At 46.3% G+C, this 22625-nt stretch overlaps 1 protein-coding gene across 2 annotated transcripts in view; it reads right to left on the bottom strand.

Annotated features, from left to right (window-relative positions):
• Msr-110 (DUF3736 domain-containing protein Msr-110) overlaps positions 1–22625 on the bottom strand; it is a 79923-nt gene that overhangs the window by 21743 nt on the left and 35555 nt on the right. For both annotated transcript variants that reach the window (XM_077687051.1, XM_077687052.1), the window contains exons 2-4: positions 20869–21042; positions 18783–18878; positions 9678–9767 (exon numbers count right to left, since the gene is read on the bottom strand). In XM_077687051.1, the coding sequence (XP_077543177.1) occupies positions 9706–9767; positions 18783–18878; positions 20869–21042 (332 nt within the window). In that variant the 3' untranslated portion in view covers positions 9678–9705. The remainder of the gene's footprint in view (positions 1–9677; positions 9768–18782; positions 18879–20868; positions 21043–22625) is intronic.

Genomic DNA, 22625 nt, shown 5'->3' with positions numbered 1-22625 from the left:
GTTATATGCTGATGACATCAAAATATTTAAAGAAGTTACTAGCGCTGAAGATTGCATAGCTCTTCAATCTGATGTGGATGCTTTTAGCAACTGGTGCTCCGCGAACAAACTTGCTCTTAGTGGCACTAAAACGAAGGTTATGTCCTACACTCGTAAAACAAACCCCATACTTTATCCGTACGTTGTGAAAAGTGTGCCACTACCGCGTGTATGTAAAATATCTGACCTTGGAGTGGTATTTGACAGTGCGCTAAACTTTTCTGCTCATGTGGATTCTATCTCTAAGCGCGCCCTTCGCCGCTTGGGGTTTGTCTGTCGATTATCAAGAGAATTCAGCAACCCTGTCTCACTACTAAAGCTTTATTTGTCTGTTGTCCGCCCTATTTTAGAATATGCCTCTGTTGTTTGGAACGGCACGTGCCAGTCGAACAGTAATATCCTTGACAAAGTGCAAAATAAGTTCATATCTATCAACAAACATCGTTTCGCCCGCCACAGAGGCAATGGTTCAGACTTTTTTACTTCTAATCCTCTCCAAAGTTTGAAGTCCAGACGAACCAATGCTGACCTAATTTTTTTATTTAAACTTGTACACGGGATTATTTCTTGTTCGGAGTTGCTTGCAAATGTAAATCTTAGAGTACCGTCGAAACTTACCCGTAAGTGTCCTATACTTCGTACCCGTAAGACATGCAATAAACACTGCACATTGTACCGCCTTCAAGAAACATACAATCTCTACTCCCATAATATTGACCTGTTTCATACACCCCTTCGGTCTTACATGTGCGACCTTCTGACTTCTGTCTCTCCCCGACTTGGTTCCGACCAGTTTTAATTCTATTTTCATTGCCCTATTTTCGTTTATGTTGCTCGCCTTTGTTACTGTTCCTACTCATATATATCTATATCTGCCCGTTTGTATTGTCAAATTTTTATGACACTGTGTTTTATCGTTTCGCGATTGTTCAAACTTTAGTGTGCCGAAATCATTGATTTTGTTAAATGACCTTTATTCTTCATTATAGTTTTTCTTCTTCGCTTGTATTTTGTCGTTCTTCTCACGTGTGGATGTATTTGTGTCGTCGTCTGTCTTTTTCTTCAGTGCGCCAGCACAAAGGCTACGGCTGTACCTGGGCACTAATAAAGAGATTGATTGATTGATTGATTGATTGATTATTATTATTATTATTATTATTATTATTATTATTATTATTATTTTTTCTTCACAAAATTGTTCATGGTGACCTTTCTTGCGCAGACCTGCTTAACTGTTTAGAGTTTAGTGTACCACAAAGGCCCACCAGGTCGCATCGCCCGTTCTTGACCGCTGCGCGCAACTCCAATCATTCTCCTGTGCGCAGAATACAGAATTGTTACAACCTCTTCTTTGAACGCCTTGACATCTTTCAGAAATCCTTTACAGTTTACCGTATAACGCTGTTGAATACAGTATGTTAAACACCTATGATATGTCTGTCGTTCTTTTTTTTCTGGAATTTGATTTCTCTGCGGTTGTATCCAACTGATAGTTGCCTATGTTTGAAACTGTTTACTGTCATTTGTTCGTTTTTTAATTTGTCTCTACACTCTTGCCGTTGTTTTTGTTGTATTACTGTCAAACTTTGTTGCTCTGCCTGTCGTGCGGCCTTTACGACGGGCAGAGCAACATAGGCATCTTCTTTTTTTATTTTTTTACCTGTACCCAGGCTCCGCCTGTGCTTTATTTCTGTCATTTTCACTACTTCAATTTGTGTGTGTCTTGTCGCTTGTTTGTTTCTTGCTATATGTTTCTTGTATTTTGTTTTCATGTAACTACCCGTGCGCCAGCACTCAGGCCTCTGGCTGTTCCTGGGCACGTAAATAAACATGATTGATTGATTGATTGATTATTATTATTATTATTATTATTATTATTATTATTATTATTATTATTATTATTATTATTATTATTATTATTGGGAACAGGTTGAGGATGTCGCCACTAGCTTTGCTCAGTACTTTCATTCTGTCTTTCAATTGCCAGATGGTCACGACGAACGCCTGTCGTTTAATAATATGTCTAATTTTAGTACACTTATGTTCGATGAAAAACTTGTCAATGATAGCCTTAAACGGATGAAACCGTCATTTTCCTGTGGTGCAGACGGAATTCCAGCAGCCCTCATGAAGGTTTACGGCAACATTTTTGTGCCTGTCTTAACTTCCATTTATAATAACTGTCTACTTTTCGGCAAATTTCCTCGTGCATGGAAGATTGCTCGAATTTTTCCAATATTTAAGTCTGGTGATAAGTCAGCCGTTACCAACTATCGCCCAATCTCGCTCCTTTGTGTCGCCTCAAAACTCTTTGAGTCAGCTCTGCACAACGTTCTTGCTGCCTGCGTCAAGAACGTTGTGATACCAAATCAGCACGGCTTTTTCTCGGGTCGATCGACGGTTACAAATCTTGCAAGCTTCATGACTCAGGCTTCGGCTGCAGTTTGTGAAAACGGCCAGTTGGATGTTATTTATTTTGACCTCAGTAAGGCGTTTGATGTAGTGAACCATAAATTATTAATTAACAAGCTTACTATGTCCGGTGTTGATGCAAGTCTTGTTGCCTTGTTGTCCAACTATCTCCTTGACCGGTCCTTTTACGTAGATGTAAACTTCAAAAGGTCTAGTGTTTACACTGCAACGAGTGGTGTACCTCAGGGTTCTGTGCTGGGTCCACTATTGTTTTCTATCTTTATCAATGATGTGTCAACAGTGTTAACAAAATCTTCATTTCTTCTCTATGCTGATGATGTCAAGCTATTTAGGCACATTAGCAGTTTTCAGGACTGCTGTGCCTTGCAGAGGGATGTGTCGGAATTATCGGTCTGGTGCAGCAATAACTGTCTAATTTTAAATCCAGCTAAAACAAAGGTTGTCACGTACAGCCGGAAAACCCATCGTCTACTGTTTTCCTACAGTATAGCGGGAGCTCCTTTGCAAAGGGTTGAGGAGATTAGGGACCTCGGGGTTCTTTTCGACAGTACCCTCTCTTTTTCTTCTCATATTAGGCTCATCACCCGGCGAGCGCTCCGAAGTCTTGGAAATGTGTGTCGGATTACAAAGGAATTCTCTTCTCCAGATCCATTTCTAATGCTATACAATGCAATATGTATCCCCCAGTTAGAATATGCTTCTGTTGCCTGGAACGGCATCTCCAAATCTAGTAGTGAATTAATAGAACGTGTGCAGAAGAAGTTTTTATCCATATTTAAGCACCGTCATCACAATCACAGTTTTCATCCTGATTCTGACTTACCCATAGTTACTTCCATCCCTTCGTTGACCTGCAGACGTATGCGTGCAGACCTTACATTTCTTCACAAAATTGTTCATGGTGACCTTTCTTGCGCAGACCTGCTTAACTGTTTAGAGTTTAGTGTTCCACAGAGGCCCACCAGGTCGCATCGCCCTTTCTTGACCGCTGCGCGCAACTGCAATCATTCTCCAGTGCGCAGAATACAGAATTGCTACAACCGCTTCTCTGAACGCCTTGACATCTTTCAAAGCTCCTTTACAATTTACCGTAGTGCGCTGCGGAACACAGTATGTTAAACATCTATGATATCTCTGTCGTTCTCGTTTTTTCTTTTTATTATTGCTGAAATTTGGTTTCTCTGTGGTTCTGTTTAACCAATATAGTTGCCTGTTTTTGAAACTGTTTACTTATCATGCTTGTCTTATCATTTGTCTCTATACTCTTGTCATTGTTTTTGTCGTCTTACTGTTAAACTTTGTTCTCTGCTTGTTGTGTATTCATTACAATAAGCTGAGCCACAAAGGCATCTTCTTTTTCTTTTTTACCTGTACCCAGGCTCCGCCTGTACTTTATTTCTGTAATTTTCGCTACTTCAATTTGTGTTTCTTGTCGCTTGTTTGTTTCTTCCAATATGTTTCTTGTATTTTGTTTTCATGTAACTATCCGTGCGCCAGCACTCAGGCCTCTGGCTGTTCCTGGGCACGTAAATAAACATGATTGATTGATTGATTGATTGATTGATTATTATAAACATTGATTGATTGATTATTATTATTATTATTATTATTATTATTATTATTATTATTATTATTATTATTATTATTATTATTATTATTATTATTATTATTATTATTATTATTATTATTATTATTATTATTATTATTATTATTATTATTATTATTGTCCGGGCTGTTAGCCGTGCCGCACTAACTTCATTTCGACAGTTCTCGTGTTCTTCAGTTATTTTCCGCATGTGTATGTTGTTTTCACAGAGTCTGTTCTCATTTGTTCATATATGTTGTTCATATATGTTCATATATGTTAGTGTTCATATGTTGTTCATATGTTCATATATGTTAGTGCTGCGGGCGTAATCGTTGTATGTACTATGCTATACTTGTGTAGTCAACTCTTCATACATCTGTTTAAGTGGCCCGGGCGAACCAAATGTTATAGAAACAAATATGTTTCTATAACTTATCAGTTTATGTGAATAGTTACAAACATTTCCTGTACTTTGTTTCATACGTTTTTGTGTAATTGATGCTTCAGCCGATTGCTATGGTCATTGTACGCTGTGTTTGTGCAATGTACAATAACTTCGTATAATGTAGTTTGGATGCCACTTTTAATTTTTTCTCTGTGGTATTTCATTCACCCACATTTTTTCCTGGTTTTATATGTGTCAGCCGCTGATGTATTTCAATGCGGCATTTTTTCTTTTTTTTTTCTCAGTGCGCCAGCACCAAGGCTTCGGCTGTTCCTGGGCACTATAATAAAGGTTGATTGATTGATTGATTGATTATTATTATTATTATTATTATTATTATTATTATTATTATTATACCGAGCTGCGCGAGGAAAACCGGCTTCTTCGACGGGATAATGTGGCTGGGCTTGCCCAGCAGGCTGCAATCGTCGCTTCCCTGCGCGAGGAGGTTCGCTGCCTGCGAGGGGAGCTCGCGCGTCCCCCGCCTTCTCCGCCTGCTTCCCCGAAGCCTGCTAATCCTTTCATGCCGCCGGTGACGTCACCGCAGTCTGGTATCCCTACGAGGTCGTCGTTCGCCGAAGCCGCCGCCGGTGCAGCTGGTGAATGTGCCCCCTTCCTGTCCTCTACCACCGCTTCGCCGTTCGTTGACCGCCCCAGCAGTCAACCTGCTACGGCCTTGAGCACTTTGGTTTCCCCTTCGGTCCACCCTCTGCCCCCGCCTCCTAGGTCCGACACTGCGTTTAATGGCCCGCCGACGAACTTGCAGAAGAAAAGGAGCCCTCCCCGCGTGGGTGCGTCGGAAGCTTCTCAGTTGGTTGTGGTACACCGACCACCCAGCTCCAGGGCCATCTTTGTTTCAAAACTGTCGGCTAACACCACATCTGCTCAACTGTTGGCCCACTTGTCAACTGTGCAAGTTACGCCATTGTCGTGCAAACGCCTTAGGACCAAGTACGACTCCTATTCTTCTTTTTGCGTAACTGTTAACGAGGAGTGTTTTAGGCGCCTGAGCGACCCGTCTATGTGGCCAAAAGGCTGCCTTTTCAAGCCGTTTCAAGGCAAGGTCCATCCTGGTATGCTGCACAGCTCTGAAATAACTGAAAATGATCAGTAAGTACGAGAGTTTCGACATATACTATCAAAACACTCGAGGTCTACGAACGAAGTCCTCTGAATTTATTAGAAATATTGTATGCTCTAAATTTTCTGCTGTTGTCATTACTGAAACCTGGCTTTCCGATGATATCTCGTCTTCCGACTATTTCCCTTCTAACTATCAAATCTTTAGAAGCGACAGAAAATTAACTGGACCTAAACAAAAAGGTGGCGGGGTTCTCGTTGCCGTTGATCATTCAGTGCAGTGCATGCGGCGTGCTGACCTCGAGACCCTAGACGAATCAGTCTGGCTTGAGGTAGGCCTCACGAAGGGCGAGAAGCTACTCATCGGTGCATTCTATATATCCCCGGATGTATTACCTTCTGAATTTAATCGAACACTCACATCCATAGAAAATGTCTCAAATGCACACTCCAACCATAAGCTCATCATACTTGGAGACTTCAACACCCCAGGTATTCGCTGGAACAGTCTTTCCTTTGAGCACAAAAACCATTATGCAGCGCAGAAATGCAGCATGCTATTAGATTTTCAATCGTTCACCTCCATGCAGCAGTTTTGCCGCATAGAAAACTCTTGTGGTAATGTTCTAGATGTGTGCTTCTCAAACTTAGAAAACGTACAAGTGTGTGCCTCCGAAATATCCCTTGTGCACCCCGACAAGTTTCACCCCCCTCTTATTGTCTCTGTCTCGGTCGCGACCCAGCATCGCTCTGGCGGTGTTGACAATTGTTCAGTCCCGCGATATGCTTTCAAGCGTGGAGATTATGCTGGGCTGTATCACTTTTATTCATCTGCTGAATGGTCTAGTGTTTTGGATGTCAACGATGTTGACGAACAGGTTCGACGTTTTACCGAAATAGTCAGAAGTGGCATGGAAAAGTATATTCCCTGTTATAAGCCTGTTCCTTCCAAATTTCCCCACTGGTTTTCTAAAGAACTTCGAAGTTCGCTTAAACTTAAGGATAGCGCCCACAAAAAGGCCAAGCGTTCTGGGCTTGACAAGTGGAAAGCGGAGTTTAGTCGGTATCGCTCACTTTGTAAAATCCTCTACCGGCGTGACCACCAGCTCTATATAGAATCGTTAGAGGCTGCTGCGTCTCAGAAACCGGCTGAATTCTGGAGGTATGTACGCGGCCGTTCTAAGGCGTCTAAAGAACACGTTAGACTGCTTAATTCCGATGGTGAAGAGGTTGAGGATGTTGCCACCAGTTTTGCTCAGTACTTTCATTCTGTCTTTCAACTGCCAGACGGCAACGACGAACGCCTATCGTTTAATAACTCTAATTTTAACACACTTAGGTTCGATGAAAAAATTGTCAATGATAGCCTTCAACGGATGAAACCATCATTTTCCTGTGGTGCAGATGGAATTCCAGCAGCCCTCATGAAGGCTTATGGGAACATTTTTGTGCCTGTCTTAACTTCCATTTATAATAACTGCTTACTTTTAGGTAAATTTCCTCGTGCATGGAAGATCGCTCGAATTTTTCCAACATTTAAGTCTGGTGATAAGTCAGCCGTTTCTAACTATCGCCCGATCTCACTCCTTTGTGTCGCCTCAAAACTCTTTGAGTCAGCTCTGCACAAAGTTCTTGCTGCCTGCGTCAAGAACGTTGTGATACCAAATCAGCACGGCTTTTTCTCGGGTCGATCGACGGTCACAAATCTTGCAAGCTTTATGACACAGGCTTCGGCTGCAGTTTGTGAAAACGGCCAGTTGGACGTTATTTATTTTGACCTCAGTAAGGCGTTTGATGTGGTGAACCATCAGTTATTAATTAACAAGCTTGCTAAGTCTGGTGTAGACGCAAGCCTTGTTGCCTTGTTGTCCAACTATCTCCTTGACCGGTCCTTTTATGTAGATGTTAACTACAAAAAATCTAGTGTTTACCCTGCAACAAGTGGTGTACCCCAGGGTTCCGTGCTGGGTCCATTATTGTTTTCTGTCTTTATCAATGATGTTTCAACAGTGTTAACAAACTCTTCTTTTCTTCTCTATGCTGATGATGTCAAACTATTTAGGCACATTAGCGGTGTTCAAGACTGCTGTGCCTTGCAGAGGGATGTGTCGGAATTATCGGTCTGGTGCAGGAAAAACTGCCTAATTTTAAACCCCACTAAAACAAAGGTTGTCACCTACAGCCGGAAAACCCACCGTCTGCTGTTTTCCTACAATATTGAGGGAGCTCCTCTGCAAAGGGTTGAGGAGATTAGGGACCTAGGGGTGCTTTTCGACAGTACCCTCTCTTTTTCTCCTCATATTAGGCTCATCACCCGGCGAGCACTCCGAAGCCTTGGAAATGTGTGTCGGATTACAAAGGAATTCTCTTCTCCAGATCCATTTCTAATGCTATACAATGCAATATGTATACCACAGTTACAATATGCTTCTGTTGCCTGGAACGGCATCTCCAAATCTAGTAGTGAATTAATAGAACGTGTGCAGAAGAAGTTTTTATCCATATTTAAGCACCGTCATCACAATCACAGTTTTCATCCTGATTCTGACTTATCCATAGTCCCTTCCATCCCTTCCTTGAACTGCAGACGTATGAGTGCAGACCTTACATTTCTTCACAAAATTGTTCATGGTGACCTTTCTTGCGCAGACCTGCTTAACTGTTTAGAGTTTAGTGTACCACAAAGGCCCACCAGGTCGCATCGCCCGTTCTTGACCGCTGCGCGCAACTCCAATCATTCTCCTGTGCGCAGAATACAGAATTGTTACAACCGCTTCTTTGAACGCCTTGACATCTTTCAGAAATCCTTTACAGTTTACCGTACAACGCTGTTGAATACAGTATGTTAAACACCTATGATATGTCTGTCGTTCTTTTTTTTTCTGGAATTTGATTTCTCTGCGGTTGTGTCTATCCAACTGATAGTTGCCTATTTTTGAAACTGTTTACTGTCATTTGTTCGTTTTTTCATTTGTCTCTACACTCTTGCCGTTGTTTTTGTTGTATTACTGTCAAACGTTGTTGCTCTGCCTGTCGTGTGGCCTTTACGACGGGCAGAGCAACATAGGCATCTTCTTTTTTTATTTTTTTACCTGTACCCAGGCTCCGCCTGTGCTTTATTTCTGTCATTTTCACTACTTCAATTTGTATGTGTATTGTCGCTTGTTTGTTTCTTGCTATATGTTTCTTGTATTTTGTGTATTTTTTTTTTTTCATGTAACTACCCGTGCGCCAGCACTCAGGCCTCTGGCTGTTCCTGGGCACGTAAATAAACATGATTGATTATTATTATTATTATTATTATTATTATATTTAATGATTGCCCTACTCTGTTTCGCAAACATGTCTGTGAGTTTGTATTGGCGTAACTGCCAACTTTTCTTATTCTGCATTTGTCTTTTATCCTTGAGTTCATGCACTTAAATGACTTTCATTCCGTAACTTCAACATAAGCTATACTTCCGTTTTTTTTTTCCCCTTTGTATTTTGTATTTTATTTTGTATTTGAGAGATGTGTACATTTTGTTTCGTGTGTTTCTGTTTCCGTGCGCCAGCACTAAGGCCCCCCCGGCTGTTCCTGGGCACGCAAATAAATGATTGATTGATTGATTGATTATTATTATTATTATTATTATTATTATTATTATTATTATTATTATTATTATTATTATTATTATTATTATTATTATTATTATTATTATTATTATTATTATTATTATTATTATTATTATTATTATTATTATTATTATTATTATTATTATTATTATTATTATTATTATGCAAAAATCTGCTCCGTAGCACATTCGGTTCTATCCGTGCCTCGAGTGACGCACGCCCCAAGTTAGCCATCGCAGCCTGCCTTCCTTGTGTTGCTGGGCGCCCCCAACAGCAAGTGGCGAAGGTTGTCCTGAAGGTACGGCCCTTTCGGTCTCCTGCACTGGTGGAGCAGGGCCGATACTCTTCCTGTGCTCCCTCTGCTTCGCGCCCGCGAGCTCGCGAGCCCCACCTCCCTTTCGTGGATGTGCGCCACCACCAACGATGCATGCTGGGCATCCGCGTCGATGGCAAAGGGTTGGCGGGCTGGATACGTACCGTGCGGGGCTCGTGGGCGATCACCTCGCTAGCCTTCTTCTTCTCCACCACGCAGCTCACCTGGGCCCGCTGGTTTTTCTTCAGCAGTTGCTGCGCAAACGACACAACCGCACGCTCATTACGCAGCACGTACACGCGCGCACACCAAACTCGGTCGTCACGCAAACTCGGCCCAATGCCCGCTCGGCTTGTGGCCCGAATTAGGGGCTGCCCGCCCGCGCATGCAGCGAGGCTTCTCACCGAGTACGCAAACTTCCGCTTCGTCATGCATGGTCAGCGGGCTGCCTCTGATATTTCGCCACGTGTTTCTGCGCTTGCGTGCGTTAGCGAGCCTTGGGCGGCACGGACTAGTTACCGGGTAGTTTAAGCTGTCTTCCCCTTCCCACGCAGGCTGTCAACCGTATCGCGTTAGCTGTTAGTTACCTCCTTAAAAAACTCGGCCATCCTAGACTTGTAAAAGACCGCGGCTACAGGGAGCTCCAGGAAATTCACAGCTGCAGCTAAATATAAACTTTTCGTCGAACTCTTCTCCCCCGTCGGCTAATCGGTGCCTGGCAGTCTCTTTCTCCTTCCGCGTCGGCGCCATAGCCCATCAAGCGCTGGAATATGTTTGACGCACGACGGAATGCGCCGGAACACTGACACGGGCGTATCTGACCGTGAGCGGTACACCCCAGTGATCCCGACCCCGGGTTAGAAGCCCGATCAACTATCGCCATGTAGCAGTAACAGCCCGTACTGAATGTATCAACAGCGTCATGCCCCATTAGACACTGCACTTGATCGATCGATTGATTGATTGATTGATTGATTGATTGATTGATTGATTGATTGATTGATTGATTGATTGATTGATTGATTGATTGATTGATTGATTGATTGATTGATTGATTGCAGGGTTTAACGCGCCGACGCAACGCAGGCGATGAGGCGCGCCGTAGTGGAGGGCTCCGGATTAATTTTGACCCCCTGGGGATCTTTAACGTGCGTCGAAATCTTGCACACACGGGCGTTCCAGCTTTTCGCCTCCATCAGAAAAGCGGCCGCCGCGGCGGGGAATCGATCCCGCGTCATCGTGCACAGCAGCACAACGCCTTAGCCACTGAGCCACCGCGGCGGGTATACACTGCACTTGCTTCCCTTTAACCATGCCTTTTTATTATTGTACCGTTTTCCGCCATAGCCTTTGTTGAGCTATCAGTATGTACAAAATAAATAACATGCTCGGTGGCGGCGATGAAGCCTCACCCGTTCGCCCTCATCCAAGCCATCTGTGTAGCCCTAAGCACACCTCAACCGAGAGGGCACGAATGGAAGATTTTACCACTTCTATTTGCTTTATTACGTCAAATGTTTGGTGCCAGCTTGACTTGACGTTGAGCGGAATCAGTGTCAGTCGAATGCCTGAGCTAAAGTCAGTACCGCAAAAATATCGCTCGCTGGGCACCAGTTACGAGAAACCGCAACGAATTTGCCCACCAAGTGATCTGCTTTAAATTTCACTCCGTCCTATGATCCCTAGCTTGCATAATATTAAAAAGAATAATAAATCTGCAAACGCGACGCGGGGGAAGAGGCGGTGGTTTTGTTGTTGAAGCGTTCTGTGTGAAATCAATGGTTGGACGGAAGCCCGTTTGGTATTTTTGGTTTTTTATACACATTCATGGTCGGTGTCAGCTCTTAATTGTTGTCAAGCATTATGTGTAAGCAACCTTCAGCAAAATGCGGTTGAAAAAATTTTAAAGCTGCCAAGAGGTTCTCCCAGCTAGGGCTATTTAGTGGGATGATTATATTTAATGTAGTGAGCGTTTTTCGCCAAATTGTTTATTTAACATGCGCGTTCGTGGGGCAGAATGCGCCCTTCTCCCTATGAACTTTTTTCTCCGCGTTTTAGGGCGCAAACACGCCCAGTGGAATAGCGCGGTGCCGAACACATCCTTAACCATCCGGAGATGGCGACAGAAAACGGCAATCGTCCAGTACCGGCCGAAGGGGGCTTCCGTCGTTAGAAAAACAAAAAACAAATAGTAAGCTGGACATGTCAGACTTCGCTCGCACCACCTGCTAGCAGGAATCCACAGAGTGTTCCTATCACGAAGTTCGATCTGTTGCTATAAGGAGACGGCAGGTACCTCCCCTGAATCGTTCATTCGGACTGCTCAATGCGGCGCCGAAACGACAGCGGACAGTTTCGACCACTGGTCGGGGCGGCGTACTGTCGCCACATATCGGCTCTCGCCCATCAGTTGCGCCCCCCGCAAGAAGGGCGCGCGAGTTTTATTGGTTAGACAACGAAAAAAAAAAAACCGTCAATTATTCCACACAGTCAAGGTGGTTGAGCAACGAAGCTGCTATGGTGGCTAGTATACGAGCTCTTACTCTTTATTTCTAAAATTCCGCTTAGTCGCCATATCATAACACGCACTACGTCACGCATTTTGTCTGATATTTACAGCTACACAAAGCTCCGACGCGAGCAGTGATATGCGTTTGCTTCTTTCATCCTCACTTTCCAAAAGATAGTTTCCGCGCTGACGCGAGCGGTGATATGCGTCAATTGCTTCGGCGATATACGTTAATTTGATTTCATTGTTGGTTCGTTCACTCTCCCTTGTCTCTTTTCCTCTCACTTTTTGGTGATAGTTTTTTCCGCGTGGGCGCCATAAAATACCAGATCCCAGTAAGAGACAGCTTAGCTGTTAAAAAAAAATCGTAAAGACCTAGCCGAAGATAAGTAAGCACACGAGGGACGAACTCACCAACCCCGTGTTTATCGTTAAATACAAAACAGGGCCCGGATTCATGAAGTTGTTCGGACGTAAGAACGTCGTAAGAGCAGCTTGTGATCGCCCGCCGGTCGTGCGGGGTCGGTTTCACGCGAAAAAAGAAATGGTAGTGACGGCCCCGGCTAACTTCATCTATTACAGTTGCGATACCTTACGTGATAACTACTACGTGAACCTGGACCAAGGTGTCTAGAAAACGGATCGAGTAACGAAGCACTCCCTTCACAGGGCTCGGTCAGGGCATTAATGTGACGTTTTCTTGAAGTTTTTGAATAGCCGCCAGTGAGGATGTCAAAAAAAAAATCATCACCGAACCTAAAAACAACTTTATAAATTCTGTCTCTTGCAAGGTAGAATGAATACTCCTGCCAAGTTTTGAAGGAATCGCTTTTTTAAGTCACGAATAATGGAGGCTACACACAACTCTGTGCAGACGCCAGACTTTTGGAGACGGGCGGTGCCATGGCACGGGATAACAGTGGATGTAAGGGAAAGCGATAATGGCTTTTAAAAATAACTAAACGAACGCCCGATCTGGATTCGGAAAGCGGCAGCGCCGTACTCGTCCAGCGAGCTTTTCACACAAATTGGTTGGTCATGCGTGGGGCAATGAATAATGCATGCACTTAACGTCTGTCCGAAACGCTCTCCGATCCTCGTGCGGATGTGACCTGACGGGTAACGATAAGGTCTATTCTCACGTTCAAACCACCTGTCGTCGGCTGGTAAGACTTGTCTTTAAAACAACGTCTGCTACTCGTGTACGTGCCTTATTGCGAGAGGCAGATCGAAATCGTCGTTCCGTACTAACACGGGGATGCTACTTAGTACTGTCTGTTGTGAGGAGCGGAGTCACCATCCTATGCACCTAATTCAGTGACGCGGAGCATAGTAATAAAAATGATCACGCTGTTGCTCTCGCAATAACAAGCGGGTATATTCAGCCTTCTGCACCGCAACACCGCAATCCTGCTTGTACTTTTGGGATCCATAACTGTAGGAGCGGAATTGAGGTGGAGTGGTGGGATACGTGCAATACATGCAGGCTCCTTAAGAACCTGCATGTACTGGTGTCAGGCGTACTGCAGAACTCCTTTGGCTGAAGCTGCCAGATGAATTGCGTGGTGCGATAAGCAAGGAGCAGGTGATTGCGGAGCTGGTTGGCCCTTGACGCCGTCCTGTACGAGCGCCTATAGAAGCTGTCTGTACACGTAAGCCTGCCGGTGCCACTCTGAGTACAGGAACCTGCGTTATTCCGGCGCCGCGTCTTATTTGTGAAGAGAGAGAGGAGAGAAAAAAAAAGATTCCTGAGGGTGATGGCAACGGGAATTCGTAATGGGCTGTGAGTCTCTAATTACAGCTGTCATATCGCCATTGGTCAATCCCCTTGAGTGGGTATATGACCAGCACGAGGACCATTGGGAACTCAGCTGTGAGAATGTACGAATCTATACTATATATGGTAGCTTCGTGGATCCAGGATAACGTGCGCGCGATTTAGCAGTAAAGTAATAAAGCACCAGGGGAAACCCCAATGTCTTCACGTTGAAACTACCTGAGCAGACTTTAATGTACCTCGAAAGCGGTGTTTCGTAGGCCTAGATTAGGGATTGACTCCACTCGCTTGCCTGTCACCACCACTCTTCGGGTTCGGTTCACGCTCCGGCGAGACTTTTTTTTGTTATTTTTATTGAAGGCACTGGAAATTTTGGGGCCGTTCGCTGCTCCCAAAGGCCAAGTTTTTCGCCGCATGGGGCACACAGTGCCTCCGCATTAAAATATTTTGGCAAGTTTCACAAAGGCTATGAGGCGCGCCGTAGTGGAGGGCTACGGATTAATTTAGACCCACTCGGCCTTCGAAGAGCGTGCGGACGGAGGAACGTGCGTTGTACACAGTGACTTGCTTCTTTGAGAACCTCAGAAAACTGTTTCTTCTAGCCTTGAAGGGGACAAAAGTTGCAAAATACATTTAGGTTCGTAGGTGGTTTTTAAAACCATGATTGTCTGCAATTCATAAATGCTTAATGTAAACTGTCCATGAGCTATTAAGAAGCAGTTCCTCACTGCTCCGCTCGAGAATGAACTTCTTACAAATGGGTCAATCCGTTTTTATAAACATGTGTTTTGTATTGAACGATAGCACGTTCATTGGTACGTAAATGCTCCGTGTGCGTCGATCTTACACCATTCTCGAATATTTGTGCTATTTTTTTTCTGTCGCCACTCCTTCAGCAATCTATGCGCCAGTTAGCCTTGCGGAATAAAGTAAAGAGTGTTCAGAAGGGAAAAAAACATTTGGTTCAAACGGGCGAGTCGTTCGTGCTCAACCCACACAGCTGCGCCATTTGTCAATGCTGCTCACGCTTCTGTCACGGACGGCGCTCAAAACTGCGGAGTACCGTGTGCAGTTCCGCTTAAATGCTAACACACAGATGACTAAAGTAGGCAGGTGTCTTTATGAACGCTGCGCTTTTTCCAACAGCGACCGAATTGTTTTGAGCTTGATGTCACGGTGCAAAGGTGAGGAGCGCCGTGAACGTTCCTCATGCCTAATGCATTGCTGCACGTGGCGACCCTGCGTTGGACTAGACTTTTCATATTTCAGCTGATTATCACACCTGCTGCCGTGGAGCCGTTTTACCATTGTGACAGCGGTGTCCACCGTTTGTGACCTGCGGTGAAAGGCCCGACGGGTGCAGCGCGCGCCCCCTGCGGCCAAGCGAATGGCGGTCGAGCCATAGGCGTAGAGTTTTCAATTTCCCGGTGGGGGCAAATACACGTGTAGATATAACTGGCATGCTGGCAATGGGGCAGAAGGCGTGGTGAACACAAAGTAAGAAACCTCGGTAACACCAACAGCGGAGGGTTTATTTCGACGTTTCGACTTCGAGACAAGTATTCTACGGGAATGATGGCTTCGGTCGCTTCGGAAAAGAGCATATATGTCGAGAGTGGAAAGCGGGTTTACGAATGGAAAACGATACCACACCCAAACATACGTGAATAACACAAACACGAAGCGGGAATCTTCCTTATTAGAAGAATGAACAAAAAATTAACAAAAAAATGAAGAATGGAGAGAGACGCCAAAACAGTTGAAAAAAAAAGGAAGGAAGGGAGGCGAAAGAACACTGAACAGGAATTCGAGTGGTGGCGGAAACGCTAAAAGATCAACAGCGCCCGAAAGTGGGGTTGTAGAACAAAGGAGAGAAGGCAATACAGTCAAACCCGGTTATAACGAACCCGGATAGAGCGAATTATGCTATATATCGAACAAAAATATTTCAGTTACGGAAATACATGGGAAACATATTCCTTATAACGAAGTTCACATCCGATATATCGAACTTTGGGCGCCTAGAATGGCCGCCGAAATGCATGATCTCGCAGCGGCGATTGAGATGTGGATTGGCCGCGACCACGGAGCAAGAGCCGCCACTGAGACATTGCGCCTCGCACGGAGCGACGTGACGCCCAATACTTTCCGGAACTGTTTCCGATGCGCGGGACTCGCGACGGAACCCGCCCAGTCAGTGAGTGCGGACCAAGACAGCAGCATGGTGTTAGATATGGACAGCAGCATCGGTGAACTGTGGGAAGAGTTCGCCAGCGTTCCCGATGATGTCGCCAGTCCGACGCTTATAATGAAGCGCTTTCGGCAGTCGATGTGCTCCGCCAATGCTTCTTAGATTTTTGAGGACACGGACTCAAACTGGTACAAACAATGTTTCGTGTAGAGAATGCTATGCTAGTTGAAGCCTCCAAAACGAAAGTGAAAACAAAAATCACCGTTTTTTTTTTTTTGCAACGTGGGCAGTCAAGGCGGAAAGTAGCTTTGATACTTGCAATAGATGGATTATTTTGGTCTGGTAATGGCTACTGTACTGTGTTCGTTTCTGCATTAGCGGCTGGCGGAGTTGGGGAGGGGGCGGGGGGCTTCCGCGGCTTACGAACTCTTAACATTAAGCTCGTTATAGGCGGGTTCGGCTATATCGAACTATTGGATATATCGAACTAATTGGGTTTGACTGTATATCTTCCAGCGCTAGCCGTCACCATGAAAACGCCCAGACGCTCGGAGGGATCGCGTTTCCGTTGATTGAAAGCGAGTGTCCCGCCATATGTTCGGAAAGTGCGAACAAGGCATTTTACAGCCCGTGTATGGGCCCTTTCCCGGAGCTGAGACAATTAAAGGACGTTTTGTGGTCGTGCAGAAGGAAACGGTCTGCCACCATTCCACCGTTCCCTCGCCGGACGGACGCCTTCCGAGAACGGGGCGCTAGGCCGAGTTTTCAGGTCTTTGTTAAGAGCTGCCACTTTGCAGCTCAGCGACAACCCGTGCGTCGTCGGTGTCTCCCCTCCGCTGAGTGGGGGATGCGGGGGGGGGGGGGGGGGGGGGGGACAGCCAAACCAGAACGCAAGCTGCTCAACGGGATGGAGGGGAAAACGGAGAAAATAAACCCCGATGGTTCGGTCACGGCCGCTGGATGAAAGGCGCACTCATCCAGCGGCGGTGGTTCGGTAGCCCGGCTTAGAAGACGACTGTAGGTGCAAGGGAGGGAAAAATAGATTTGCAAGCCGTCAAAAATGTAACCAGTCCGCGGGGGCGAATAGTGATAACAGCGGCAAAGATATGTGCGCTCGAGAGAATCCGTTGGCTTCCGATACAGCTTTGTCGTGAGTTCACCGTCTTCAATTTTCACGGTCACATCCAGGAAGTTTATGCTCTCTTGAGAGTAGGTGTGAGTAAAATTGATGTTCAGGTGTGCAGAATTGTAACAGTCGATGAAGTGGAGGAGCTCATCCTCGTTGTAGGTCCAAATAAAAAAGATATCGTCAATGTACCTTTTGTACAGGCGGGGTTATGTTTTAACTGGGTTCAGACAGGAATGTGGCCTTAACTTCCCCATAAACAGGTTGGCGTAGCTTGGTGCCATCTTGGTTCCAATGGCGGTTCCACTAACTTGCCGAAAGTACTCATTGTTGAATTCAAATGAATTTAGTTCTAAGACGAGGGCCGCTAACTTCGTAGTTGCGAGGTTAGCGGCCCTCGCGTAATGTTACACCGCATACGCGCACACGCCGGCATGGTTATCGCCTCCTCCGCAGAAGCGGCCACGGCTGCAGCCGTGGCCGCCGAACCACGTGCACTTGTTTCGAAGAAGTCGCTTCCTTTACTAGTTGCCGACGACTGGGGCGTCCGCAGAACAGCCGGCCGGCCCCATTTTCCGCCTTTGCCGATGCCTACACTGCGTGGAGGCTGGAACGTTGGGTTACTGCGGCTTCCCTGTGTCCCACTGGATTGAAGGCCGCACGCTTCCCCACCGGCCGCCTCCTTTCCAGCTTCCTGGCACCGTTTCTACGAACCGTGGGTGTGCGTGCGCGCACGGCTAAGAATGCATTCCGAGAACAGTGCACCGGCAGCTTCCGAGGCATCACGGGTGTGTGTTCGTTTGCCGTTTGGGTATCGGAGGGTCCTGTCAGCATGCGGCATTTCGGGACGTTCCGCGTGCGTCACGACGAACGGTTTTAGCCATCGACTGATTTGTAGTGGGGGTGCGACCTTTGACGTCACGTTTATGCGCGGAGCGCGGGCTTGGGAACAAATCAAAGATCCTCAGAGGTGCAATAAAGCCTCTTCGCCCCTAACTGATTTCGGAAAAGGGACCGCTACACCTGCATGCTGCGGAGCATCGAATAATAACGACGAGTGCCCTCTTATTTCTTCTTTGCTGTCTTTTTTTACTGTTTTTTCGGTATCGAAATTCGCACCCCCCCCCCCCCCCCAATAAAAAAAGAGAGAGAGAGAAAAAAAAAACAGTCTCTGGGACCGCTTATGCACCCAGCCAGGGTTGTGTGGAAGACGTTCACGCTTTCATTGTTTTTCTGGGAAAACCAAGATGTCGCGAATTTAATTAAGCGCACAACGGGCGGAGAGCCGCACCTTTGCGGTCTTGCCAGCAGAAAGGCCGATAATTTGTATGGGAGTATTGAAAGACGCGTTTTCCTGTGCGACTGCGTCGAAGGGGCCTGAGAGACGTCGATGTTTCTCTTGTAATGCCGGCGAAATGTCAGTTGTCAGGGGTTGTTGCCGCTTTAGAGCGTGCAAAGAGTGGGTGCGTACTGGTCGGTATAGTTACACTAGCTGCGAGGTCATTACAGGTTTCACCAACTATCAATAGAATGGCCTCGGCCGGCCGAACGGAGAGACTTCCACACGAACTTCCCCGGTGGGGGCGACGCCCCCACCGGGGAAGCTCGGTGGGGGCACGCGCCCCGTTGCCCCCACGTAGTTGACGCCTATGGGTCGAGCACTTACGCCAGCGAGTGGGTCCAGCTGCAATTTCAACGGAATGGGAAGCTTGGAGGTGACGCTGGCACTGGGCGCCGCAGACAGGTCGTGGCCGGCCCTCGCCTGCAGAGACCGGCAATAGGTCAAATAGGGCATTTGAAATTCCCGGCAAGAAAAGAACCGTAAACAGATGTGTGTATTTGACTGTTTTGCCCTTCTGCGATAATCCTCATTGGATTGGCAGTATAAATAAATAAATAAATAAATAAATAAATAAATAAATAAATAAATAAATAAATAAATAAATAAATAAATAAATAAATAAATAAATACATAAATAAATAAATAAATAAATAAATAAATAAATAAATAAATCGAAGAAAATATGTGGCACCCCCGGGTGGAATGCCAAGCCACAACCTTGATTGATTGTGGGGTTTAACGCGCCGACGCAACGCGGGCGATGAGGCGCGCCGTAGTGGAGGGCTCCGGATTAATTTTGACCACCTGGGGATCTTTATCGTGCGCCGAAATCTCGTACACACGGGCGTTTTTCCTTTTCGCCTCCATCAAAAAGCGGCCGCCGCGGCCGGGAATCGAACCCGCGACCTCGTGCTCAGCAGCGCAACGCCTTAGCCACTGAGCCACCGCGGCGGGTCAAGCCACAACCTTCAGTTCACATGTCCGATGCTCCACCGGTTAAATTGCAAGGGCGGCTGTATACCTCCCTCCCTTTTTAATGCTCTAATGCAGAGGTCGGCAACCTGAAGCCCGCGGAAATGTGGCCCCCGGCACGACGTCAGTACCCCCCCCCCCCCTTCCCTTGTCACTCCCTAACTGAAGACCGACATGTCAGTTATGACCCCAAGTGGGATTAGACAGGAAGAAATAAAGATCGCTTCCAATTGGCATCCCTATCTCCAGATCGCTTCCCCATCTTCACACTTAGCCTCATAACGTCTTCACTTCCTTTCTTTGCACAGGCCCATTTCTAAGTGGGGAGCTCAACAAACAGACCCGTTTGCCTGTGACGCTTCATGTGACACACTTTTGCCGCATACGCAAACACACGCAAATGCTATGCGCTAGGGCCTTCATACTTTGAATTAGGCTCCTCTTATTTCCCCTGAAATAAAAAAAAAAAGAACGTCTTCTTATCGGCACGTTTGTGTATAGTGAAGAAGCCCGCTGCAAATGGTCGGTGTGAAGCGCTTCATAGGAACACGCAATGAGGATGCGGAGGTACGGAGGTTACGGAGCTTATCGTAATCAAGGATCCCGTAGGGGATCCGAAACGTCAAAACTGTTCATTTCACTCGCTCAGTGACCGTAACTCTGCTATTAAGGCGTTGCATACCTCTTATATTGTCCCCCCAAAATGTCTTTACAGTGAAGCATATGTGTATTGCTGTGAAGATTACTTTAGAGGTGCGTAGTATACAGTGCTTTATTACGCATACGTGGGGTCTTACGGATGTATTTATTAAAGGGACCTAGAGCCTTCCTACTTTGGTAGTATTAGACTGCTGAATGATGGTGCTTGTGAAAATGTAATTCCCGCAATGCATTTGTGTGCAATAGTGGAGCCGACTTTAAAGATCATGGTGCATAGTAGAGCGGCTTAAGCACTTATTCGACAAGTCCCAGTCTGGAGTTTGTGCATTTTTTTTTTGTATGCGTATACGAAATAGATAGGCCTGACAGGTGAGTAGACTGAGGTGCTTGCTCATTTTGGGCTTAAGAAAGCGTGAAAGAAACAGTCATATTGCCAGATTCATATTGCCGGCTCAGCGAGATTATAATTAATTTGCTGCTTCTGATTATAATTATAATCTCGCCGGCTCAGCGAGATTATAATTAATTTGCTGCGCTCTGATGTCGTTATAACTCAAGTGCACACAATTATATCTTTTGAGGCCGATGGATTTTTGATGGATATTGCACTGCCTTCCTGCTATACGCCATCGCTTAAAAAACAAAAAAATATAGCTCCCTTTTGCAGCCTAAATTGTAGCGCTTGCTTGTAGGTCTCTGCGATTCCTGAGAAGTCCAGGAGCACGGGTGGTTACGCATACCTGGTTGCGCATAACTGGTTGGTACTTGTTGCGCATACCTGGAAGGCGGCCGCCTGCGGCGCCGTGTTGCCGCATGCGCACTGCATCTGCTGCTGGGCGCGCAGGTGCACGACGAGCACGACCACGACTCCGACCACGACGCTGATGGCGACCAGGGCGCTGGCCACCACCACGCTGACCTTGAGCCGATCCGAGCCCGGACGCTTGTACGCCTGCAGGGGGCGAGGAAGAGAAGGAGGGGGCTCGAGCCACGGCCATGGTATACGCTCAAAGACTGCGAAACTATGCGTTCTTTTATACAATGTCCATGCCCATGCAGGCCCTCGAGGGATCGCCGGTTCCTCGAGGGATGCAGGCCCTCGAGGAACCGGCCAAACCACGCGGCCACACGGCAGATGCTTAAAGGAGTACTGACACGAAATTTTTATGTTACGTTTTTTTCGCTGCTATGCGTGCCTACCAGCCCACTAATCATAGAATGACAGATTAGACGGTCGAGCGCAGCGTAAACATTCATTTACGGCGTCGTTTATTCGTGCCAGTTTCGGTTTCGACTGAAAAACGCCGAGCGGCCGCCATGACAGCATGTATAACATGACGTCACCATTCTTGCCGTATCGCTGCCTCTCTGGAAGCGCGCGCGAGCGAGCGCACGCGCGCGCCCAGACCGGCCGAGGTTTTCGCCGTCCCCACAGGCCCGGGCAGCATGACTTCAGTCCCAAAACCATGACGTGTACACACGCCCGAGCAGCGCGCGCCAACCACAGCCAGCGCGTCGGCTTCGTCACGGGAGCCCCGACGTCGGCAGTTTGGGGCACGTAGCAGATGATGTCACGTCGGCCCGCTCTGGGCTTTCTCGTGCGGGCGAAGATTAAAATGGATTTTAAATATGTTTCGCTGAACGGTTGCTGTTGAAACTTGCTGGGAGATATCTCCCGATAAAAAGGAAGCGTTTTACATAGTTATCTCAGCTTTGAAATTTCGTGTCAGTACTCCTTTAAGGAACGGTGCTGAAAGTTTTGCATAGAGCTGGGGCCATTGACAAACCTAGGACGGAAAAAACAAGGCTACTTATTACTGACATACACTTAATGAGCTCGGGCTCTATTAACAACATCCGCCTGCTCACAACTCAATAAAATGTTGAAAATGTTTGTCTCCCATCAGTGATGCACCTCAAGGAAGGCATTTCCAAGCGGTCAAAACTAATCGGTGGCCCTCCACAAAGCCGCGCCTATTTGTAGCATCGGCGCGTAAGACTACAATTTGATTTGAACCTCAAGAAGGAGGCGAGGCTAACTGAAAATTGGGGCGTGAGCGACTAATGGTGGCACAGCATGCTTTCCACAAGTGACAGCGTGTTATATCACTTCCCGGCAGCCCAGCCGTCTACTGGCCTGTCAAGGCACGTTGCAGGCTTGCTGCTGCGCTGACTGCTGCATTCTGACGAGTGAATAAAGCGCTGGCTATGGCACAAAGCAGAACGCAAAAGACGGGTGTTGCAGTCTGAAATCTGGTCAAGTCTCATTATTCGAAACCGAAAGGGGCTGCAAATTTGTTTGAATAAAGCTGAATAAGACTATAATGAGCAGCCTGAATCGAAAAGCTGATCGTATAACTAATTTTTATGTGTGTGTGAGCATTCGTAACTCCCTTTTAAAATCTCGGCGGCCGAGGGGCAGCGCTCGTCAGCAATTGCCCATGCGCGACGCTCATTATGGCGCGAAATTCAAACCACCCTTTTCTAGGCATGCGTTTTGGTACATGTAAACCCGCATTCGCGTGCACAAAAGGT

The sequence above is a fragment of the Haemaphysalis longicornis genome, unplaced genomic scaffold (assembly GCF_048455015.1).
Source record: "Haemaphysalis longicornis isolate Haplotype H1 unplaced genomic scaffold, Haemaphysalis longicornis Haplotype H1 scaffold_1, whole genome shotgun sequence".
Classification (NCBI taxonomy): Eukaryota; Metazoa; Arthropoda; class Arachnida; order Ixodida; family Ixodidae; genus Haemaphysalis; species Haemaphysalis longicornis.
The sequence above is the reverse complement of the archived record's forward strand: the minus strand, read 5'-3'. Positions and strand labels throughout refer to the sequence as shown.